Raw genomic sequence first — 26,227 nt, 5'->3', positions numbered from 1 at the left:
ACTTCGGAAACATGGCTCAAACAATTTCTCTTCAACGACGTAATCCGATAACAACCGATCTCTTTACCCGTCGGCTTCCAGTGGCTGTCATGCGACCAGCTATTGCAGTTAATAATACAACAGCTTCTTGACATTTTTTGTGTTTCTTTTTATCGCTGTGTAATGTAATTTCAATTGAAAGCCTGCGTGCGCTAGTACCTCTTGCCACGAGTTCCCAGAATCCTTTGCGGTTTTACCCCTGAATGACGTCACATTCTCAAGCTCTATGGGGATCTGCCCGGCCCGGGAGCCGCTGCCAGTCCCCTTTGAGGCCTTCAAACCACAGCACCAGTTCATAGTTCATCGCTTATCGTTACTGAGGATGTGGTCCCAGCTAGTGAAGTACTAGTACAAGTATTAGAAAATTCTGCACTGGCCTCAGCATCAGACCCTCTGGAGAGAAATGTGCAATGTCATTGGAGGGTAAAACGCTGCAGAATAATGTGGTAAACGTTTCCCTTTACAGTCCATGTTCCCCTCCTTTACCCGAACACGTCTTCACACTCCCCCCTTGCCCCAGTGGCCACAGGCTGGGCATCGATCTGCTGCGTTTTCGTGCTGGGATGGTGGATGACGAGAGCTGATGAAATGTCTCTGCTCGCTGATGTAAGAAACGGATTAGGGCAATCTCACGCAGGGTGACACAAAACAACCAGGATCGTTGTTTCTGAGCGATTTATAGAATATTAACGTGCTGCGTTTCCTCTGTCAGAGGAAACATTTAGTTTGTGTACCTGCTGCGTCCACGCTGTTGGAAACGAGTTTCTGGTTTTCATTCTGCCCCCTCCCATCCTGTATTTGTTATTTGTTTCCTTCTTGCTTCATTTCTCTTCACTGATTTTCTTTCTCTGTTTATCTGTTCCCTTTTTATTTCTCCTCCCTCGTCTTCATCACACTGAATACTTTTCTACATAATCTCCTCCTCTCCATCTCCTTGTTTCATTTCCTCATTCTTCCTTCAGCACTTCTCGGACATATTATTCATCTTAATGTGTCTAAGAACAAAAACACTTTCTGTTCTATTTCCTTTCCACTCCTCTCTTTTCCTTGCTGTCTCCTCTTTGTCCTCTCTCCTTTCCTAATTTCCTCTCCTTGTTTCCTCTCAGGGTCACAGGGACAACACAAATGTCACCTTTGTGAACTGCGTGCCCTACCCGCTGTCCAATCAGATGCATCCTAAGATCCACTCAGTGATGATCTTCCTGGTTTACTTCCTCATCCCTCTGGCCATCATCTCTGTGTACTACTACCACATTGCCCGCACGCTCATCAAGAGTGCCCATGACATGCCGGGGGAAGTCAGCGAGCACACCAAGAGACAGGTGACTGCTGGATGATGAGTGAATGAGTGAATGAGTGAATGAGTGTCACGTTGTGCCATGGAGAATTTCTCTGGACCACAAAGAAAACATAAAGCTGTGAAGTCACGCAGGAGCAAAGTGAGTTAATAGCCTCCTGTGATTTGTGAATCTTGGGGGAGATAAAGCTTCTGTAGTTATGTTTAGGTGAGATCGACTCGGACGTGATGCTTTTTGCACCCACACCTCCCGTTCTCGGCAGCTTTGGAGGCCTCGGTAAACAGCTTGGTCATGAGGGAGGCTCGGCGCAGGGCCTGCGCCAGCCGAAATGAGTAATCACTTTACACAAGCTTGATCTTCACAGATGGAGGAGAGATCAGGCGGAGGGGAAGGCTGAATTATTAAAGCCCAACCGGCAGCAGGTCAGATCAGGTGTACACACTCGGTGAAGGAGTGGCAGAGCTGGGAGTCCCTGCTGTGTCTCCAGAGCATATGCTGACAATAATCAGTGCTGATGGAAAGTCCAGTTTAATGTTCTTCATCACTCTGATGCAATCAGAGTCTGGTCATACTCACCACTCTGAGTTTCTCTTGAAAAGAAAAGTTTTTACTTCCTGTCTTTCCAGCCATCAGTCGGAACCGACACTTCCTGGAGGTTTTCCACATTAAAAGCCTGATTCTATGCGCCATCTGTAAGTCTTTTATTTTCCGTGAACTGTCTGTGCTGAGTGCAGTCAGTCACACCGTGAGTAGAGCTGTTAGCATTGCAGAACCACTGACAGAGCTGACAGAGCCTGAGACAAGGTTTGTTTTGTTCTTTGGAGATTTGACTGGACAAAAACATTCAGATCAAACTCCGGCAGCTCTGACGCGCTTAATGTTGACTTTTTCTCTTCTCAGTAAGACTTTACCTGGAGTCACTGTGAAGGTTTCACTCATTTCAAGTGACAGAAATGGACGTTTCAAAGAAACTACATCAGACTAAACACACAAACTGGAGTTTATAAAGGTATAATGTGTGACAGAAATGTGTGTATCTCATGCATACTTCAGACTACATGCTGCTTTCACTCAGTTTGTGTTTCTGTAATCAGAGTTTCTCAATGTCTCAGATCTCTCTCGACTTTGCATTTTTCTAATCACATTTAACTTCCGCTCAACTTGATTCGCCTCACTCTGGATCTGAACTGTGGTTGTTAAAACTTAGCCTGAGACGTGACAGTGACTGGCCTCAGACTTGGTCTGAGATCCCACTGAGCTCAGACTAATGACTTTGTCTCTGGGAGCAATGCGTGTTCAGCAGGATTGGTGTTGCAAGCTGATATAAAGGCTAAGAATTTGTGCTCCCTCTGCTCATTTTTGTTTGTAGTCATACTATAAATCTAGTTTCATAAAAAGGAAAAACAAATAAGTAAATAAATCAACACAAAATTATAGCCAGTGATTTTTAGTTTGAGAGGAGTAATGAATTACAGTGGAACCAAGCCAGAATACAGGGAGTGCAGAATTATTAGGCAAGTTGTATTTTTGAGGAATAATTTTATTATTGAACAACAACCATGTTCTCAATGAACCCAAAAAACTCTTTAATATCAAAGCTGAATGTTTTTGGAAGTAGTTTTTAGTTTGTTTTTAGTTTTAGCTATTTTAGGGGGATATCTGTGTGTGCAGGTGACTATTACTGTGCATAATTATTAGGCAACTTAACAAAAAACAAATATATACCCATTTCAACTATTTATTTTTACCAGTGAAACCAATATAACATCTCCACATTCACAAATATACATTTCTGACATTCAAAAACAAAAAAACAAATCAGCGACCAATATGGCCACCTTTCTTTGCAAGGACACTCAAAAGTGTGCCATCCATGGATTCTGTCAGTGTTTTGATCTGGTCACCATCAACATTGCGTGCAGCAGCAACCACAGCCTCCCAGACACTGTTCAGAGAGGTGTACTGTTTTCCCTCCTTGTAAATCTCACATTTGATGATGGACCACAGGTTCTCAATGGGGTTCAGATCAGGTGAACAAGGAGGCCATGTCATTAGTTTTTCTTCTTTTATACCCTTTCTTGCCAGCCACGCTGTGGAGTACTTGGACGCGTGTGATGGAGCATTGTCCTGCATGAAAATCATGTTTTTCTTGAAGGATGCAGACTTCTTCCTGTACCACTGCTTGAAGAAGGTGTCTTCCAGAAACTGGCAGTAGGACTGGGAGTTGAGCTTGACTCCATCCTCAACCCGAAAAGGCCCCACAAGCTCATCTTTGATGATCAAGACTCACTCTCATTTCATCAGTCCATAAAACCTTAGAAAAACCAGTCTTGAGATATTTCTTGGCCCAGTCTTGACGTTTCAGCTTGTGTGTCTTGTTCAGTGGTGGTCGTCTTTCAGCCTTTCTTACCTTGGCCATGTCTCTGAGTATTGCACACCTTGTGCTTTTGGGCACTCCAGTGATGTTGCAGCTCTGAAATATGGCCAAACTGGTGGCAAGTGGCATCTTGGCAGCTGCACGCTTGACTTTTCTCAGTTCATGGGCAGTTATTTTGCGCCTTGGTTTTTCCACACGCTTCTTGCGACCCTGTTGACTATTTTGAATGAAACGCTTGATTGTTCGATGATCACGCTTCAGAAGCTTTGCAATTTTGAGACTGCTGCATCCCTCTGCAAGATATCTCACTATTTTTGACTTTTCTGAGCCTGTCAAGTCCTTCTTTTGACCCATTTTGCCAAAGGAAAGGACGTTGCCTAATAATTATGCACACCTGATATAGGGTGTTGATGTCATTAGACCACACCCCTTCTCATTACAAAGTTGCACATCACCTAATATGCTTAATTGGTAGTAGGCTTTTGAGCCTATACAGCTTGGAGTAAGACAACATGCATGAAGAGGATGATGTGGACAAAATACTCATTTGCCTAATAATTCTGCACTCCCTGTACTGTGTGTGTGAATGAGAGGGAGATGGGTGGGAAGATTAGCATGCAAGGAGTGGAGAGAGCGAGGGTGGATAAGCTTAAGTACCTGTGCTCAGCCTTTTGCTCTTCACACAGACTGTCCACCTGCAAGAAGCCAAAACCTGCTCAAACATGATTGGTCAAACACGACTCAGAAAATACCAATAAATCTGTCTTACCAGCCGATTCTGCAAATGACATTTGATTTGTATTTATTAATTTCAGTTTTATTTATATTGTACCAAATCACAACAACAGTCCCCTAAAGGTGCTTAATATTGTAAGGTAAAGACCTCAGTGATACGAAGAAAACAGAGAAAACCCCAACAATCGTATCACCCCAGTCTTGAGACTCTTGTATCTCCATGACCTGAACACACTTTAGCTTAACTCACTTCATTCTGCCTCAAATCTGAGTCATGATTAATGGAACTAAAGTTAACCTGTGTGAAGAGACCCTGGCTCAAGTACCATCCACTTGAATGATGCAGGTGATAATGCTTCTAGTTTAGCTACTATCTGTGTGCAAACACACAGACATGTTTTTCATGAAGGAGTTTAATAAGTGAACGTGCCATCTTCCAGAAGTTGGTTTATGAAGCGCTTGGTGGTTTAAGGCTGAAACTCGTTTATGAAGTTTAACTTTGGTCTGGTTGCTGCTGTATTTTATTACATTGCATCTACATATTCAAATCCTGCGTCTTGTACTCAAAGCCATAAAATACTTTTTTCCATTTTGCAGGGGTTCCAGTCGAGTTTGCACAACGTGAAAACACAGACGGCTCAAATGTTGAGCTTCCACATACCACAGAGAAATTAGGAGGTTGTCTGAATATGCCAAAAAAAGGAATTAAACTAACAAAAGAATTTATATTAAAATGTTTAAAAGCCAGAATCATCATGTCAACCCAACCAACTTCAAGCTCTACTCATCAGCCTCATCAGGCCCTTCATGTTATCTAGCAAGCAGCCGGCACTCGGGTTGCTGTTGTTGTGGTCCCTGATATAAATAAGCTGCTTCCATGGAGAGGATCTTCTCTCACGGTCGGACTGGAGCGGCTGATTTTAGGCCTGGTTCTGCTCTGCAGGGTTGGTCTGAACAGGAGCTGGAGCGGATGAGAAGAGGTTTATGTGCACAACACAGATGAGAGAATCACCTCAGAATAAGTTAATCACATTGGACTGTTATTTATCACAAAGTATTTGACAAATATAATTTTTGTAGGAGAGACTTATACAGTGGGGCAAAAAAGTATTTAGTCAGCCACCGATTGTGCAAGTTCCCCCACCTAAAATGATGACAGAGGTCAGTAATTTGCACCAGAGGTACACTTCAACTGTGAGAGACAGAATGTGAAAAAAAAATCCATGAATCCACATGGTAGGATTTGTAAAGAATTTATTCGTAAATCAGGGTGGAAAATAAGTATTTGGTCAATAACAAAAATACAACTCAATACTTTGTAACATAACCTTTGTTGGCAATAACAGAGGTCAAACGTTTACTATAGGTCTTTACCAGGTTTGCACACACAGTAGCTGGTATTTTGGCCCATTCCTCCATGCAGATCTTCTCGAGAGCAGTGATGTTTTGGGGCTGTCGCCGAGCAACACGGACTTTCAACTCCCGCCACAGATTTTCTATGGGGTTGAGGTCTGGAGGCTGGCTAGGCCACTCCAGGACTTTCAAATGCTTCTTACGGAGCCACTCCTTTGTTGCCCGGGCGGTGTGTTTTGGATCATTGTCATGTTGGAAGACCCAGCCTCGTTTCATCTTCAAAGTTCTCACTGATGGAAAGAGGTTTTGGCTCAAAATCTCACGATACATGGCCCCATTCATTCTGTCCTTAACACGGATCAGTCGTCCTGTCCTCTTGGCAGAAAAACAGCCCCATAGCATGATGTTTCCACCCCCATGCTTCACAGTAGGTATGGTGTTCTTGGGATGCAACTCAGTATTCTTCTTCCTCCAAACACGACGAGTTGAGTTTATACCAAAAAGTTCTACTTTGGTTTCATCTGACCACATGACATTCTCCCAATCCTCTGCTGTATCATCCATGTGCTCTTTGGCAAACTTCAGACGGGCCTGGACATGCACTGGCTTCAGCAGCGGAACACGTCTGGCACTGCGGGATTTGATTCCCTGCCGTTGTAGTGTGTTACTGATGGTGACCTTTGTTACTTTGGTCCCAGCTCTCTGCAGGTCATTCACCAGGTCCCCCCGTGTGGTTCTGGGATCTTTGCTCACCGTTCTCATGATCATTTTGACCCCACGGGATGAGATCTTGCATGGAGCCCCAGATCGAGGGAGATTATCAGTGGTCTTGTATGTCTTCCATTTTCTGATGATTGCTCCCACAGTTGATTTTTTCACACCAAGCTGCTTGCCTATTGTAGATTCACTCTTCCCAGTCTGGTGCAGGTCTACAATACTTTTCCTGGTGTCCTTCGAAAGCTCTTTGGTCTTGGCCATGGCGGACTTTGGAGTCTGACTGTTTGAGGCTGTGGACAGACAGGTGTCTTTTATACAGATGATGAGTTCAAACAGGTGCCATTCATACAGGTAACGAGTGGGGGACAGAAAAGCTTCTTACAGAAGACGTTACAAGTCTGTGAGAGCCAGAGATTTTCCTTGTTTGAGGTGACCAAATACTTATTTTCCACCCTAATTTACGAATAAATTCTTTACAAATCCTACCATGTGAATTCATGGATTTTTTTTTCACATTCTGTCTCTCTCTTTTTTTTTTTTTTTTTTTTTAACTTTTAAAGAAACTTTAATGGGAATCACAGTGAAATTTCAATCAACTATGGGTCTTGCTTTTTTTTAAAGATGATATCTGTCTGAAGTTTTCAATGGTATAGCCTCAGAGCATTACCATCCACAGGAAAAAAAAGAAAAAGAAAAATATTTCAAAGCAGAAATAAAGGAAATGCCCAGACTGCTGATTTTATTCTTGGGTGCTTTATCATTTGCTTATTATAGTGAAAAGTTGTGCACTTTTTAGAAAGCCTTCATATGTTTCTGAACCCTCCCATCCAAAAATTCCCAAAAGACACCAGGATGAAGGTTGTAAACATGTGGAGAAGCTACAACGACAGAGGCTAGCGTGGTTTTCATGCTGTTCCAAGCAAGAAAATGGCACATTTGTTATCTTTCCCAACAAAGGGATCTAACCTTGACTATGATGTGTCAGACCTGTGCCAGCTAAGCCTCCCATTGGGTCCAAAGACAAACAGCACATCCGCTAATTAAAAAGAACGCCAGATGACAAAAACCTCTGTGTAGTTACTTAAATAGTAAGTTTAAATTCATTTTGAGGCTGCAGTAAATCAGTTGCACAGAGTTGTTGTTTAAGAGTTTGTTATGAATTTTCATTTTTCATTTTTTCTTTTTTTTTCTTTTTTCTTTCCTTTCTTCTGAGAAGAGGGACGGGGAGAAGGGCAAAAAACAAAAACCAACAGAATGAGCAGAAAAAAAAGAAAGAAAAAAAAATGCATATATCAATCACCTGGATCACCTGCTGAGAAAGAAAAAAGAAAACAAGCAGAAGAGAACAAGAGTAATAGAATAAACAGCATCACAATGATATATGGGAATATGACAGTAATAAATCAGGCGAGAGAAAATAGACCATCACGCACCCCAAAGTCAGAAATTTGCAGTATTAAACTCTCCTTAACTTCTTCCTGCACGTCTGTGTTGGTCTTGTCATATTGTGCAAGTCAACTAATTCAGCTCATTACAGCTGAATCCATCTGTTCCTTCATGAGGGGGACTGATATTATCAGCACTACAATAAATGGGGGAAAACCTTTTCTCACCCCGCCCGTATCTTCACATCTACAGGAGCGCAAAGACATTGTACATTAACTGCAAACACATCAATCCCAAACCCGCCAACTGTCTTATCAGAGGGCAGAGTTAATTCATTATGTTCACCCAAGATAAGAAATACATCAGAGGGCAATCGCGCACACACACACACACACACACACACACACACACATCGCCCTGGATTTTGTTACGGGACTCCCGGTTTCGGCTGGGAAGACCACTATTCTCTCGGTCGTGGATCGGTTTTCTAAGGCTGCTCATTTCGTCGCTTTGGAGAAGTTGCCCACTGCGGCTGAGACGTCTACGTTGTTGTTGGACCATGTTTTTCGGCTTCATGGCATTCCTGTGGAAATAGTTTCGGACAGGGGTCCGCAGTTCTCGTACCAAGTTTGGGGTTCTTTTTGCGCTGCTTTGGGGGCCAGGCCTTGTCTGAGCTCTGGTTACCATCCTCAGACGAACGGCCAGACGGAACGTTTAAATCAGGAGCTTGAGGCCGCGCTCCGCTGTGTGACCTGTCATAACCCTGCGACTTGGGCCTCGTATCTGCCGTGGGTGGAATATGCCCACAACTCCTTGGTTTCGTCTGCTACTGGGTTGTCACCGTTCGAGGCCTCTTTGGGTTATCAGCCGCCCCTGTTTCCGGAGGAGGAGGCTGATCTTGCTGTCCCCTCGGTCCAGCATCATCTACAGCGCTGCCGTCGGGTCTGGTCTCGTACGCGGGAGGCGCTGTTGCGAGCTGTGGCTCGCCAACGTAGCTGTGCCGACCGTCGCCGGTCTCCTGCGCCTGTTTACTCACCTGGACAGAAGGTGTGGCTCGCCGCGAAAGACATCCCTCTCAGGGCATCCTCCCGCAAGTTGTCTCCTCGTTACATCGGCCCCTATTCTGTGGACAGGGTCCTCAGCCCTACGGCTGTCAAGCTCCGTTTGCCTGCTGCCTTGAGGGTTCACCCGGTCTTTCACGTTTCTCAGGTGAAGCCGGTGGTGTCTAGTCGTCTGTGCCCGCCTCCGGTGCCCCCGCCTCCCGCCCGGCTCATTGACGGGCACCCTGCGTTTTCTGTCCGGCGCATTCTGGATGTGCGGCGGCGGGGTAGGGGGCTGCAGTTTTTGGTGGACTGGGAGGGTTATGGGCCGGAGGAGCGTTCTTGGGTTCCTCGTTCTTTGATGCTTGACTCTGTGATGGTTTCTGATTTTCTTAGGTCACGTCGTGGGGCAGGTGCTGGTCGGCCGCCGGGTGGCGTCCCTTGAGGGGGGGCACTGTCATGGTCCGGGTGTGTGCCAGTGTGTCTCCCTCCGAGCCGGCGTCTCCACCCCTGGGAGGGGCCTCAGTGTTTTTGCTGATCGCTTACATCTGTGGGTAATTAGCCAGGGACTCATAAGGCCAGCGTTCTCAATCTCTCTTCGCCAGATTCTCTGCTAAACATCAGTCAGTGCAGGCCACCACCATAAATTCCCTACGTGTTTTTTTGAATCACCTTGCCTCACTGTATGTTTGTTTTTTGTGCGCCTCCTTTTTCAGCTACACCTAACTGTCAACCCCTGGCGAAGAGCTTCTACTTGGATGCTGGACCTTCTGGCAGTCCCTCAGGCTATTACCAAAATTACCTACCTGCCTCTCTGCCTCCACGCCAGGAGTTTTTGGATTTACACACCCGGACTACTCACCCCTCTATGTCATCTCCGACCTCCGTTGGCAAGTACGCAGTACGAAGGAGGATTCTGAGCCAAACAACATATTCATATGCCTCCTTATCTATGTTTGAACATCTGCATTCTGTTACAGTGACCCCGACCTTTTCCTGGACCCTTTGTGACTTGCTTTCCAGTCCAATCCCCGGAATAGCTGTCCTCTCTGACCCGGACCAGATCGTTATTTAGTTTAACGTCTACGCTCACCTTTTGTTTATGAATATTTTGTGTAAACATTAAACATTATTCTTAAAATATACTTACGAGCTGTTCGGCGTCTTGTGTTTGAGTCCTGTCACTCGTCTGAAACGGTCTCGGCCGTAACAAATTTAAAAACCACATCATTGACCAAACATCGCTGTATTGATTTTTGGTCGTTTTTGTATTTTGATGTTGTTCATTTAGACACATTTTGTGTGGACCGAAAAGATAAACTGCTTTAGAGAAATCCCTCATGGCATTGCTGTGAGCTGGGCTAATGTACTTAGCTTTGATGAGATGAATTACTTCAGGCTTATTATAGTGTCAGTAAACTGATTCACATTTTCTGGAGATTAATGCAGCCCCCAACTTTGTGTTGGGCAGCTGGAACTATTAATATCAAAAGAAAACAAATGGCTCATGCAGCCCAGTCAGGAAAAACATGGTGAAGACAAGAACATTATTTCCATTTTCTGTGTGGCTCTGTTCAGACATCGGTGGGTTGCAAAGCTGCTTGTAGTGGTGACCTGTGGAGAGACTAAATACTAAAGACTGATAAATGAGAGGTCATCTGCCCAGGACAAAGACACCTTAGAGATGTTGTCTTCAGTGTCTGCTCTATGACAGATATTCTGAAATGGTCTGGTTTTTGTATCACTGCCCCACCAGAGCCATAACTGGCTGGTTTAAATTCCTGAAACTGCACCTACCTCTCAAAACTACTAACTGCTCATCCACACGGAGCTCAGAATCAGGGGGGATCAGATTTGGATAACTGGGCTATGAATGAGTTTGTCCATCCATGGTCTACCTCTCTGCTCTGGCTGTCAGAGCGCATACATTTCAGGATATTCAGTTTTTTAATTTGTCGTGAGTATATTTAAATTTGGGTTTCTGTTGAGGTTTTCATACTTCAGGTGTTTGAAATTTATTTGTCTGGGGGTGGGCGTCCGGGTACACACCGGCTCACTCCTTGGCGGCCGCTTGTCGGGGCCTGGGGCCTGGGGCTCGCTCGGGCCCCTTTGGAGGTGGGGTGCCCCCGGCCTCTCGGCCTGGGGCTCGGTCACTCAGGCACAGCTGGGGGCCGGCGGAGCTCACGGGCGCGTCACTGCAACTCCCCATGACTTCTGCTCCGCGGCTGCTGGGCGAGCCCTCATCTGGGACTCTCCTCAGCTCTTACTGGAACAGTGGCGCGGCTGCCCCTCTGTTGGTCTTCCATGGTCTCTTGTGTTCTGGGGGCCTCTGGATGTCTGGAGTTTTGATCTCCTCCATACCCGCTTCACACCCTGGAGGACGGGGCTGTGGCCCCCCCACACTCCCTAGCAGATCATTACATGGAGAAACCTTTGGAATGCAAGCATGCTGATCCACACAGGTATGCACACATGGGTATTCACAGACGCGGACTAAAGCTTTCTTGGCTGCTACCTCAAAGCACACTGTGCGCTGTCTATCTTGCGTGCTGCACAATATCGTTTATTATTTAGTAAATATTGATATCTATGACTAGCTAGTTTATTGTGATGGTGCTTTGTTTTCTCTATTATTATGTTGCTCTTTGTTGTTTGCTGTCTCCTCTGTTTGTTTTTTTTTGTTTGTTTGTTTGTTTTTTTTCTCCATACAGGTGACCCAGGAGTTCTTTTTTTTTTTTCTCTCTCTTCCCCCCCCTTCTCACCGTCTCTTCTCCCCTTTGGTTTTCTTTCTTTCTCTCCCCCTCTTTCTCTCATTCATTCCCCCTGTCCTATTTATTAAAAAAAAGGATGAACTGAAGCTCTGCCATCACGTAATGTCGCATACTGCTGTTTCTGATGTCATTTAAAAAAAAAAGAAAAAAAAAAGAAAAAAAAGAAAAAAAAGAAATTTATTTCTGTTTATTTGATGTCTGTGCTCCTGCTTTGATTTATTTGTTCTACTACAATGCAATTTCCTGTGACATCTTTGAGTTCTTGATTATTCTGCTGATGAGTTTCAGTGTTGCACCATGTTTCGTGTTAGTTTGGGCTCCCTCTGAGTTTTTCAGTGTGTTCCTCCTAGTCCTAACCACACCTCTGTGTATAAATAGTCCCAGCCACTTCTCTGTGCATAAATAGTCCTAACCGCTCCTCTGTGCATAAATAGTGCTAACAACGCATCTGTGTATTAATAGTGCCAACTACCCTTCTGTGTATAAAGAGTCCTAACCACTCCTTTGCGTATAAATAGCCCTAAAATGCCTCCATCAGTGTTAGATTCCTTGTCTGTGCTCCTTGTTGTATCTGTCTGCTCCTCACGTTTTCTTGGGTTACGTTTTTTTGTTTGTTTGTTTTTACTTTGAAAACAGCCAATGAATGGCTCACTTAACATCCTGGATTTGGATCCTCCACTGCTTACTCCACAGCACTTTCTGAATCTTGTTGTAGTTCTGTTAGCTGTGGTTCATTTTGAAACAGCAGCTGTTAGTAGAACATTGCAGTACAACCTAAGCCCATGATGTGAAATGATATACAGGATGGGCCATTTATATGGATACACCATAATAACATGGGAATGGTTGGTGATATTAAAGTCCTGTTTGTGGCACATTAGTATATGTGAGGGGGCAAACTCCTCAAGATGGGTGGTGACCATGGTGGCCATTTAGAAGTCGGCCATCTTGGATACAACTTTTGTTTTTTCAATAGGAAGAGGGCCATGTGACACAACAAACCTATTGGTAATGTCACAAGAAAAACAATGGTGTGCTTGGTTGCAATGTAACTTTATTCTGTAAGTGTTTTCTTTTTTTAAGCTGAAGTTTCTCATGAAACCTTTGATGTTAAACACAGAGAACTCATTACATGAAAGTTTTTATTTTTTTCCCTTTAGCCCAGCAGCCGGCTTAACTTTCATTTTCATGTGACAGTTGAGTGACAACTCCAGAATAACAAAAGGATGGTGTGCTTTTTGACAATATTCTCTTTGAGATTAGGCTGCAGATCAATCCGATGTGAGGGAATTACAGCCATCAGCCTAGCAGGTTGCATTGAACTTTCTGGTGGCACTCTGGCTCTTGTCAGTGTTACCATCTAAAAGAAACACAAAATAACTTATATCAGTTTTGCTTCATCAATTCGGAGGTCTAAAAATGACAAAAAAAGAGCAATTATTTAGCTATATAGAGCTTTCCAGTGCTTTCCAGAATTTACATCGATTTATTTTCAGAAGTTGAGGCTCAACTCACAGAGCAGTGAGGTTTTTTATGAATTGTTTTATGTAAAGAAATGCCCACTGTGAATGAAAGCCCACAGTTACCCACACAGGTGCACATGCAGAGTAAAACTACTGAAAAAGTCCTGTATGTATTGGCTGCTAAGCCAATTCTCACAAATGATTGGAAGTGTCATCTACCCATTGTTGTAATTAAGGAGAAAGGAATTGAGTAAGTCAGGTGACATCACTGCAAAGCCACAAAGATGACTGTTATTTGCTATAGCGAGGAAGTCGGGGTGGATGGATGGGTCAGCCTTCACGCTTCCTCTAAATTTAATGAAGTACTCATTTCAAACCAAACTCTGTTCTTTCTCTAACCCTAATCTTTTTTCACGTCTGTCTGAAGCAGACCCCACAGCTTTACCATATCGCTGCCACATAATAACACAAAACAGACATCTAGCTACTTTCGAGCTTAGTTTACCTTTCCCCTTTGGCTAGTGAGTGAAAAACATAGTTTTTGGTCATTTTTGGGGGGCTTTTCAAAATGTAACTCATGGCAACTTTACTACATGTTTTAGTTAAACTTGGGCACGAAGGGGGAAAGAAACAAGTGTAATTACATACAATCTAATTTTCTGTTGTAGCTTGTTTCAGCTGTGTAGTTCTGCAGCACATTAACAACTTGAATCACTGCAAGTGACAGCTGATTGACAGCTGCAGAATTGAGCAAAATAATGTACAAGGTGGGTAAGAGGAACTGGAACACTTGTTTCCAGTGTCAGTGCTGACGTGTGGCTGCTGTGGAGGATACAAGCCTGAAGCAAATCACGAATGAGGCTGGGACCATCACTGCACTGACTCGACTTGCAGCATTAAAAATAAATATAAAAATAAATAGAAGACAATAGAAGAAATATAGACTTTCTCAGGACTCAGTAGACATCGAGCAAGAAAAGGATGAAACTCATGAATAAGAGTGAAGTATTGAAAGTCTCAAGGATTTGGTTCAAGATATGTATAAAGTTATGGAAAATAATTATATCCTGTAGAAAAGAGAGAGTTTAATGATGTTTACTTCTTGTGTTTAAAGCCTCTTAGTAAGACTATCACGAGTAAGACCAAATGTGGCTGAGGTCAGGATACAGTGCAGGGCAGCCATATTTACTGCACTAGCCTAGAAAAACATGTTTCCATATGGAGTCCATCCTGTGTGTGAATGATGGAGGATGAACATAACGTGCTGCAAACAAAGAAAGAAGTGTTTGAACACTGATGATACGAGCACAAAGAAAATAAACCTGCCTGAAAACCTGTGATGAAGAAGAGCAGGAGCAACATCAGCAAACTACATGAGCTGCTGTCACATAGTTTAAAGTTACAGTGGTGTCGACGGGCTGGTAAAAGAAGTAGACCGTGTCAAGATCGGCACCAGACAAGTATTTGGAAGGTCTTTGCTTTCTGTGACTGAGGTTTGAGAAAGATCATGATTACAGGTGAGAAAAAGGTAACTGTTAACAGCAGGTTTCTGACTGAAGTTGTCCTCATTGTCACGGTGTGTGATGGCAGACCGTAAGGATGTGAGGAAATTGGACCCAAATGCAGGACGTGGTGCAATGAAAGCAGTGTGTCTATTTACAGTGAAGTAAATATTACACAACAATAAATCCCCGTACATTCCCTCTACGCCCGTTCTGTGTTTTCTTCCCAATAAGTCTGTGCTCCATGCTCTCCGCTCCTCTGTGTCCGCACACCCTCTGCCCTTTTGTGTTCCACGCTCCTCCTGAGGGGAAATAACAGAGGCAGCCATCAAGACACTTAATTCCAGCAGGCACACACTTAGGCTACGTTCAAACTGCAGGCGAAAGCGCATCAAATCCGATTTTTTTGACCCTATGCGACCCATATCCAATCATGGTATGACAGTGTGAACGGCACAAATCCGATATTTTCAAATCCGATCTGGGTCACTTTCGTATGTGGTACTGAATCTGATACATATCCGATGTTTTAGAAAGCGACTGCTGTTTGAACGGTCAGGTCGCATTAAATCCGTCTTTTACGTCACTGACACAAGACAGACGCCAATTATCAGCGCCAGAGAAGACATCGCGAACGCTTCCTGGCCATCCAGTGTAGATGTCAGTGAAACTGTTGGGAAGACAACGTTTGAGAAACGTGAACATTTTATTTGTATTGTATAATCTGCAGATTCTGACAGAAATCTGCAACTATCCTTTGAAGCACCGCTCCTCTCTAAAACAGCAATAAGGATAATTATGAGGTTATTTACATTATTATGTAAATAACAAAATAACTTAAAACAAAAATTGGGAAACGTAAAGTCCAAAGTCTCTATATTAAGGGCCATCAGTCAAACAATATTGTTTGCTCTGGGTCTAAACAGAGCATGTTGTGTGTGACATCTTCTTTTGCGCATGCGGGCCGCTTTGAGCGTTCACACTAGAGCACGTTTGCTGTCGCATTTTATTTGTAGTGTGAACAAGCAGACAAAAAAATCGGATTTGATCAAAAAATCGGAATTGAGCATTAAGACCTGCAGTGTGAACGTAGCCTTACTGACTTTTTACTGAGCTAGAAGACTGATGCAGTCTCACACAACAATACAGCATCAAGGAGCGCCTGTCATAACCACGCACGCGCGCACATGCACTATAATATAATATAATATAATATAATATAATATAATATAAGTCCACAATTGCTCATGAACCCTGGGTTGCTCAGACCCAGTTCCCTGACACTCATACTGTTGGACGGAAACTTTGGGAGATTTTACAAACTCCAACAGGATGACCGTCTGAACTGTACCAGGCTAACTTTCATAAAGCTCGGCAGAGAGGTGGATCATAACTAAATCAAGAACCCAGTAAATACTGATGGCAGTCTCTTGTGCTTTCTTACTTAAACTGTCTGCATGAAGAATGATAAATACGGGGATGAGTGAGGCCAGTGGTAGGTCAACCGCTCTCCTGTCTACGGCCTTAAGACAAAAACTTTCAGTTACTGCTCTGATGAATTTTTCTGGAGTGCTTCAGGACCTAAACTGATCAAAGTTGTAATTAATTATCGCTGCATTTCTATTGTGTGGATCGTTTCGGAGAACATGTGTGTGTCTCGAGACCACTTTTACGTAGTCTTGGTCTTGTCTTGGTCTCGCTGTCTCGGTCTTGCTGTCTCAGATCAACATAGTGGTCGGGAGATTTGGAGTCAACAGTATCCATGATACACAACGGAATGTTGGATAATGTGTCATACGCAAAAGCATCAGCTCTAAGAGCCGTGCTTAGAGAGTGCTTTGTAGTGAATCAGAGTCGACTCCCATTGAGCGAGAGCCGGCTCCTCACTAAATTTCCTTTCGCTGCTCAGCTCTCACACAGTGGCTCAGCTATGCTCCAATCCCTCCATATTGTGGCCAATCACATGCAAGGATATAGAATAATATCATTATGTGAAAAACAGAGAGGGTGAGAGACGCGACAGTCAAGTGGAGCGTGCGTCTGTCCTCTCAGTAAGTGAGGGAGGTGATGTAAATGTGTATGCGTTAGTCCCCGTAGGGAAATTACCCCTCTGCATTTAACCCATTCAAGCAGTGGGCAGCCACCAATGTAGCGCCTGGGGAGCAGTGTGTAGGGACGGTACCTACAGTCTTCTACCTCAGGGTAGCTGTTCAGTGGAGTCGAACCCCCAACCTTCCGATCATGGGGCAACCACTCTACCTACTGAGCTATCCCTGCCCCGAGGAGGGCTGTGCAAGTGCATCGCAAAAACACATAAATATGTCTAACACCCGTAAACAAGGCAGCATCTGGCTGCAGTTTAAAAACCTTTTTGTCTCGGTCTCGGTCTTGGTCTCGTCTCGGTCTTGTCTTGGTCTCGATACCCTCTGGTCTTGGTCTTGTCTTGGTCTTGGTTTAGGCGGTCTTGACTGCAAGTCTAGTGACCTTCACTGTGGCAGAGGCTGGATACAGCTGGGATATAAAAGGTTTAGAAGAAGCTAAATCACGAAAAAAAAATTTGTTTGAATTCTTTTGAGTGTTATTTTGAGCTGTACGGTCCTCATTAAGTTTATTTTACAAAGTTTAATTCAAACCAATCATTTTTAAAATATTCTCAGCGTGCCCTGAAGGAAAGCATCAAACCCTAAACTGTGTATGTGGAGCTTCTCTTTTTTGCCAACATAAAACATTTTTACTTGGGCTTTAGTGCCAAACAATCCACAGAGGTCAGACAGCTTCTGCCAGGAAAAGTTTGCAGAGATGACTTCATTAAAACTCTGCTGGCCGTCTTCTTCTCTGGAGAATTCAGCTCCTTTTTAAGCTCCAGGTATTTTCAGACCGCTATGTGCCTCTCACCCAGTCATGAAAATCAGTGTTGAGTCTGCACTGACCTCCCTCACGTTCTCCTCTGGGATATAATACAGCACCCTCATTGCTTTCCTGCTTCACTTGCCACCCTGCATCATCATCAACGCCGCCACTGGGGTTCTGTTGAGGGAGGCAGTTTGCACAGTCTCCACCTGCCACCAGTCTGCTCACGGAAACAACCACTTGTTTTATTTTAAAGTGTGCTCCGTAAGACTTCTGTTCTAAACTTTATCTGCTGCACACACAGCTGCCAAAAATCCAAAGAAGAAGAAACAATATCTCACATTATCATTAACAACACTGATATTACTGTGTAACACACAGAGCTGCACTCAGAGAATCCTTAATGTAAATGCATGGTAGGATTTCATCCCATTCACCCACTCTCTGAGCCATTTACTTGGGAGGAGGCATCCAGAGCGGAGAAGAAACTCTACCCGACTGGGTTCTCTCACTCCATTTACACACAACTATTAGGAAGCTGCATTTTTAAGCATTAGTTTTATTACTGAACTACTACAGTGCTCTAGGTCAATCCAAGATATTAATTAAAGTCAAACCTGAACATTTAAAAAAAGGAAGCGTGAGGCTTTGGTTTTTGTAGGAGAAAATCTCTGTGCACACAGCCACACACATCTTTTCAGCCTTCCAGTCATGCAGTCTGTCAGTTTCTTCATCAGCTTTTTGTGCAGCAGCCTCAGACGCTGCTCACAGAACTCTGATGTTCTTCTTTCACCATAAGTCTCTCGTTTAAAAAGGGCTCACAGGTGAGGTGAGGAAGGGACCAAGTTATTATTCTTTCATTATTTGGAGTGCTTCTGTGCGATTGGGCGTCGTCCCGCATAAAAATCATTGTCTTCTTTTTTTTTTTTTGCCTGTCCCATTTGGTTCTTTAGCCGTCAGAATTGTTGTCTGAAGACCAACAAGGATACCCAATGGATTTATTTTGCCAAATGGATCATCGTGGCATTGCCGTATTGGTCCATTTGATCGACCTTTGTTTTTATTATTTATTTTATTTTATTTTCAGTTGTTACAGATGGGACAGACATGAGTGAGGGATAGGAAAGGGAGAAAGAAAGAGGAAGGAAAAGAAAAACAGAAGGGGAGACGGACAGTGAGAAAGGGGGGGGGGGGGGGGGGAATCTCCTGGATCACCTGTTGAGAGAAAAAGAATAGAAAACAAGCAAGAAAACCCAAAGCAACATACTAAACACAACACCATCGCATTAATCCAGCTAAGTGTAAACAGCAGTAAATACTAAATATTCAATGTTGTTGTGCAGCACGCAGGACAGACAGCGCACAATGTGCTTTGAAGTAGCAGCCAAGAAAGGTGTAATTTAAGTCTACGAACAGTGAACACGCGTGTGCACACCTGTGTGGATCAGCGCGCTTGTATTCAAATGGTTTCTACATGTAATGGTCTGCAAGAGGATGTAGAGAGCCATAGCCCCGTCCCCCAGGGCATGAAGCAGGCATGGAGGAGATCCAGGCCCCAGACATCCAGAGGCCCCAGAGTGCGAGAGCCCAAGGAGGACCACCGGAGGGGCATCGGTGCCACCCTCATGGGAAGGGCTGAGGATCCCCGGGCGAGACATCACCCAGTAGCCACCGAGCAGAAGCTAGAGGGGGCTGCACCGGCGTGCCCGCCGGCTCTGCCGGCAGCCAGCTGTGCCAGAGTGAACCAAGCCGCAGGCCCAGAGGCCGGAGGCCCGAGGGCCCCCCGCACCCCGGAGGAGGCCTGACCGAGCAACAGGCGCCAGGCTAAGTAGACACCGGGAGTGAGCTGGTACATACCTGAGCGCCCAGCCCCGGACACCAAGAACCACCAATGCACCGACCCCTGAGGGCATCAGTCACCGGCAGGGAGTGTGGTGTGGGGAGAAAGGCCTTGGAGGGCCTGGGAGTTCCCAGAGAGGTGGAGTCTAAGACCGGACCTGACATATAGACACAGACAAACAGGCACACACAGACACAAACATGCATTCCCACCCTCATGCACACATATACAAACACTCAGCACTCACCCAACGTAAGGATTGACATAAATGGACATGTACACACAATCACACTCCCCAAACATACTCTATACCCCGGGTCCAGGTACCCTCGCCCCCAGAGGGGGAAACAGAACCCAGACCCAAGAGATGTTACCCTTCCCACCGGGGTGGAGGCAAGCAGACCGTCCCAGGCTCAGCAGCAGCAGGGAGGCCAATCGGACAGCCAACATCTCCTCCCAATCATTGTCTTCTTGAAAGAAGAAGCACCCACACACACTGGTGTCAAAATGGCAGTGGTGTGTGTGGCTGCTTGTCTGTCACTGCCAAGTTTGTTCCTGTTTATATTATTTCTACTTTGTGTCATCCATGAAACAAAGTCTCTGCTGAGGTATGATCGCCAGACACTGGATCTCAAACCTGTGGTCCAAAATATTGTGTCCTTTGGAGCTGGTGGGCAGCAACCCCTGCCCCCATTTGCATCGGAAATCCCGGGTTACCTGTACCGGGTTCCAACACTACTTTCCCAGCGAAAGCGCCATCGTTGCCAGGGTAAACGAAGCGGTCGCCTGGTTGTTTGTTTGTTTGTGTCTTGGCGTTTCCTGGATCCTGTTGATGCCTGTTTGGTGACTGTGGTCGGCTTTGATGATGATGCTCCTCGGCCTCGCTGCCCATGCCCTCCCAGGCTAAACCGCCGCCATCAACATTATCGAAACCTGAGATCACTGGGTCGGGTTTCTGGACCTCCTGAACACCGAGCGCCAGCTCCAGCTCCTGCCAGGATTGGCCTGGTGAACGCCAGATCACTTTTAAACAAAACTTTTATTCTTCGGGACTTTTTCAGTTCCTGTGATCTGGATTTTCTGTGTGTGACTGAGACGTGGCTGAGTGTTGGTGAGTCCAGTGCTCTATCTGAACTTTTACCAATGGATTGTTGCTTTTTTTAAAACTCGCCACGGACGTCAGGCAGAGGTGAAGGCACAGCGACTGTTTACATAAAGGATTACAAATGTAAGCAGTGTTTTCTACAGCCTTTGTTCTCCAGCTTCGAACTTACCTCATTTAAATTGAGTTGCACAAACCCAGTTTTCTGCACTTTCATCTATCGCCCCCCAAAATACAATAAGAACTTCATAAACGACTTTTCTGATTTTTTAGCTGGGATTATGCCCAACTATGATTGTGTTCTTATTGTTGGAGACTTTAATATACATGTATGTTGTCCTGATAAGCCACTGGTGAAGGACTTAAGCCTTATTGACTCTTTTAGCCTGGTAAAAAAGCCCTACACATGAGCACGGACACACACTGGACCTTGTTTTGTCATATGGTCTGCCTGTCACTAACTTGGAGATTTGTGACTATGGACTCTCAGATCATATGCCTGTGTTATTCAATGTTGGTTTTACTGCAGTTAAATCTGGCGCTGCTGCTCGGTGCCGTTGGGTTATTAACCCCTCCACTGCCACGCAGTTTTCTGCTGCTTTTAATCAGCTCGGCGGCCCTTCTGACTTGGTCTCCTCTGACACAGAAGAGCTTAATTCCTGGTTTTATTCTTGCTGTCAAACAATCATGGACTCTGTGGCTCCTTTAAAAACCAGGCAGCCCAAGGATAAACCTGAGCCTTCTTTAAAGAAATTTTTCCTAGTATACAACAGTATGTCCTTGACATTATTAACAGCATTGTGTCTTCTGGTGTGGTTTCTGCAAATTTCAAACATGCAGTAGTGCAGCCACTGCTTAAGAAACCTGGCCTTGATCACACAGTTTTAGCCAATTATAGGCCTATCTCTAAGCTGCCTTTACTTTCTAAGGTTTTAGAGAAAATTGTTTTAAGTCAGCTGAAATATTTTCTAGATGATAATGGCATCCTTGAGGCCAGTGGTAGGTGGACCAGTCTCCCGTCTACGGCCTTAAGACTAAAACTTTCAGTCAGGTTTTAAAACACTTCATACCACAGCATCTTCATTATTAAGGGTTTTTAAGGACATCCTTCTAGCATGTGATTCTGGTAACCATGTTGTTCTTGTCTTTCTTGACCTAACTGCTGCCTTTGACACAGTAGACCACAATATTCTAATTTCTCGATTAAATGATGTAGTGGGTATTGGTAGCACTGCACTTAATTGGTTTAGGTCTTATTTGCCAATAGAACTTTCTCTGTCAGCCTTCCGAATCATCCTCTGCTTCTCTGTCATGCGGCGTCCCGCAGGGCTCAATTTTAGGGCCACTGCTGTTTTTACTGTATCTATTGCCTCTGGGTTCCATCCTTAGAAGGCATGAGATCTCATTTCATTGTTATGCCGATGACTGCCAAATTTATTTGCCACTAAAGCAGAAGGATGGCATCTCCATAAAACCTCTCTTGACATGTCTAGATGAGATTAAAGCTTGGTTGGCTCTAAACTGTTTACATTTTAATGAAAAGAAAACAGAAGTGTTGGTGTTTGGTCCCTGTGAGTCCTCCTCCGGTGATTTGGGATCCCTGGAAGTCTATTTTAAACCTGTTGTTACCGACCTTGGTTTTAAGTTGGACACTGATTTTAAATTGGACAACCAAATCAGAGCAGTGGTAAAGTCCAGTTTTTATCATTTAAGGCGACTGGCAAGAGTAAAATCTTTTCTTTCAAGACAGCACCTTTAAACAGTGATCCATGCTTTTATTTCTTCCCGCCTGGACTACTGTAACTCACTTGTGCGGGGATCAGTCAGTCGTTGCTCAAACGTCTGCAGCTGGTTCAAAATGCAGCTGCATGACTCCGCACAGGAACTAGTAAAAGAGAGCATATGACCCATGTGCTAGCGTCTCTGCACTGGCTGCCTGTGTCTTTAAGAGTTCATTTTAAAAATTTCATGTTTTCAAATTCAAATGCCTTCACAGTCTTGCCCCGCCTTACCTCTCTGAGTTTCTTCATCACCACATACCCTGTCGGTCTCTCAGTTCAGCTGACCAGCTGCTCCTGGAGGTACCGAGATCCAGGAGGAAGCTCATTGGGACAGGGCCTTCTCTATTGTGGCTCCAAAATTATGGAATAATTTGCCCTTGCACATTAGAGAGGCCCCTTCACTGTCCACTTTTAAATCACATCTTAAAACCCACTTTTATTCTTTGGCTTTTAACCTCAGTGAGACTTAGTTTCTCTTTTAATTGAATTAGTTATTTAATTATTTTAATTTTCTTTTGTTTGGTCTTTATTTATATCTCATGTAATTTTATTTTGTGGTTCCAATGTACAGCACTTTGTGTCAGCTGTGGTTGTTTTAAAGTGCTTTGTAAATAAAGGTGATGATGATAATGAAAGATGAAAACATTTCTTTCTAAAACTTGGAAGTCTGTTCAGGAGTTAATTTTGAGTCCATCTTCAGCTTGAAAAGGTATGACTGGTCCACCTTGAATAGCACCGGTCCAAACCAGTACACCGCCTGCACCTTCCTTTCAAATCTTTGGCCGTTCATTTGTGTGCGTGCGTTTTGTTTTTTCTAACAACTTGTTTCTTGTCTTTCGGTACCAAACACTCAGATTACAGGTGTCACTGATGTTGTTGCAGGTGAAATTATCCCCAGGTCCGTTTAATCACTCAATGCATGTACGGCTGCAGATATTGTCATCTATGTCAGGCTGCTGAGGGCTTTTCAGCTCAGCTTTAACGTCTTGACATTCACAAGCAGGAGCATAAATGAAACTCACTGTAGAGGTCTAACCTTTCCCCATAAGCAGCTCCATGTTTCCTTGAGGCATAGGTGTGAGCTCAGGTACAGCATGTTCCCACCTCGTGATTGTTTGGTTTGTGGCACAAAGTCATCGTGTTGCTCTTTACAGCCGCCCCACTTTCAATTAACTTTAGTCTTTTTCTATAATACAACAATTTATTTAGAATCATTTTCAAATCTCCAACCATGGTTTCCTGTCCGTGACTGAAAGCTTCATATGTCACAGAAATTATGACCACTGTAGCCAGTGAGACATTCCTATTGGATGAATTGTGAGCTGTACACAGTGTTGCCTCCCCTGCCACCAGCTTGGACTGTTGCTTTATTCTGATGTCTGAGGATATTAGGAGAAAATAAAAAGCTGCTGTGTGTGAAGAAACTACATGCAGGAAACAACCCCATCAACCAGCTTTGAAGCCCATCAGGATAATCTCGTTCTTCTGTCAGAACTTTATTCCCTTGCACATCTCACAGCGAAATCATCCAGTAAAAACAAAGTTATCACAAAAGCTTGTCAGCACTTAGAATAATCTATGCTGCTGATCTACAGGGACCACCTCTAGGGTTTACAGAGAATGACCCAGAACATCCAGGGAGAGCAGAAAATGCCTTGTTGAGTCGGGGAAGAGGAGAGCTGACAAGATGGCAACACTAACTCAAATAACCACTCACTGTAGTCAAGATATGCAGAAGAGCATCTCTGAACACAGCACACAGTCAGGATTTGGTGTGAACATGGACGCATGGATCCTGCCTGCCTTGTATCAATGACGTGATGATGAGGTGGTTTTCTTGACAGTCTTGTGCCCATCAGCAGCAGCTGAGCATCATTTAAACCCCACAGCCTTCCTCCGTGTTTCTGCTTACCACATCCATCCCTTTATGATCCCAGTGCACCATCTTCTTCCTGCTTCCAGCAGGACAGCATGCCACATCGTGATAACGCTCCTTTATAAAGTTGCAGAATCAGTAACTGTAGGCAGTATTCATTACATTTATAGGATATGTTATCCTTAACATTTCACTAATGGTAACTTAAATTATATTTACAACTTTTGCTCTGTAGGTTTCCTTAGCTGCTCCAGCTTCCTCCCGCAGTCCAGACAATCATGTTCGCTGTCTGAGGGAGCAATCAGTGAATGGGAGACAGGAGGAAAACACAGCTGGGACAAATCAGGGCTAATGAGGGAAGGGAAGCAAAAGCAGACACATTAACATAAGACATGGACTTTCAAAGTAAAACAGGAAACATAACACAGACACGCGGACTTGACAAGGGTATACACCTGACAAGGGAGACAGCGCAACCACGGAACACGGAGAGAAACCAGAAGACAGAGAACTCTAAATTGGCTGTTGGTCTCAATTTAGGATCAATAAACTGCATCAGTTCTACAGAATAAAGTTCTGTTTGAATGCTTAGTCTATGTAAATGTAGCCATTTTCCATTCAAAGCTCATTACTTCAGCTCTGTCACCGATGTTTGTTTCCAGAAGCAGCTTTTCTGCAGTTTCCTGCTTCCTCTCAGAATGGGACTGACAGCAGGCAGAGAAAAGAACAGGAGGGAAAAGCATTCGTTGAGCTTTGCTAAATATAACTGCAATCCATTTACATAGACAACAGGGACCAACAGTCAAATCAAAAGGTTTAGTCACACATGGCAGATATTTGGTGTTCAACTAAACCGGTCTTTGAGAAAATAAGAACCAATCACCAGCTGCCAAAAACACCTGGTTGAGCAGGAGGACAGAGCGAGCCTATCCATTTTTCCTGGGTAATCTTCACAACAGAAAAACGAATAATATTCAGAGCAACAGGTGGTTCAGTGTGACAAAGATGCTGGCAAAACACTTTTATACACTAAACAGTGTGCAGAGCAGAAAACTGAAGACAATTATCTTGGCTGAAGCTGTGCACTTTATTATGTCCACAGAAGTTTTAGTCCAAGTTAGTTTTTGCTTATGAAAAAGAGTTTCTACCAACTAAATGCTGGGATGTCTCTGAGCAAAAAGAATTAGTTTAATGAACTGGAAAGAGCAGAAACTGGCCTGTGACACCACAATATGCTGGTTGGAGGGCCATTTGGATTTGTTGGAGCTTGCTTCTCAAAAACCAAATAGCCTTTTTTTCAGCTAGCTCTAGTTTTTGTTATTCTCGGATTAACTGAAATGGTTAGCAAGGCATTTGTGATTTCTGTAAATAAATTAATGGTGTTGATCAAGAGTGTCCACATGAGCTATTTTCAGAAGTATGTATGCATGTTGCAGTAAGTGTCTTTCCTTTTCTGCTGTTTTCCATCACACGTGGCTCCCACCTCTGACCATCTACTGGTGCTTCCAAGCATTTGTAGGTCCTGTATCACAGCAGCCCCTCAGATAAGCAGTGGAGTATACATCATAATTAGTCTCTTTCTTGTTTTGCTGCCACATGTGCTTTCAGCAAAACCTCCAACAATAGCAGCAGCAGTAAGGGCCAACAACAACACACACAAAGGCTGCCACTTCAGAAACACACAGAGGTTGTTGCAGCAGCAGCTTTTAGTGAGACTTTTCCATCTTCTGTCTCTGATATGAAAACAGTGAGAAAAGTTCATGTTTATTCATGAAATGCTCACAAAAGAAAGGCCCACAGAAAAGCCCTCCAGTCACAGAGTTTACAAAACGAAACTGTAGTAGATGGAGTCTGAGTGCGTGTGTTTGGACGGGCTGCTCTTCTACATCTCTGCGAGGACCCTGCTCGGTTTTAGACCACTGGAGTGAGGCTGCTCGTGGTCTCTCACAGTCCTGTGCGTTACTGCATCTGCACAAACAACAAGACTTCTGTAATAAAGTCCTTTGGACTGTTGAGAAGGTGGAGATTCTCTCCATAATGCACAGCAGCAGGTTTGGCGTAAACCAAACACATCAGATCAGCTGCGCAGTTATGATC

General features: G+C 44.2%; 1 protein-coding gene across 1 annotated transcript in view; it reads left to right on the top strand.

Moving 5' to 3' along the window:
- Window positions 1–26,227, top strand: part of nmbr (neuromedin B receptor) — a 74,196-nt gene that overhangs the window by 33,527 nt on the left and 14,442 nt on the right. The window contains exon 3 of the mRNA XM_085371900.1: window positions 1,146–1,361. Coding sequence (XP_085228026.1) covers window positions 1,146–1,361 — 216 coding nt within the window. The remainder of the gene's footprint in view (window positions 1–1,145; window positions 1,362–26,227) is intronic.

This window comes from Diplotaxodon limnothrissa, linkage group LG15, assembly GCF_057381915.1.
Source record: "Diplotaxodon limnothrissa isolate DT_005_m linkage group LG15, D_limnothrissa_male_GT1.1, whole genome shotgun sequence".
NCBI classification, from domain to species: domain Eukaryota; kingdom Metazoa; phylum Chordata; class Actinopteri; order Cichliformes; family Cichlidae; genus Diplotaxodon; species Diplotaxodon limnothrissa.
Note: the sequence above shows the minus strand (reverse complement) of the source record. Positions and strands in the feature narration are given on the sequence as shown.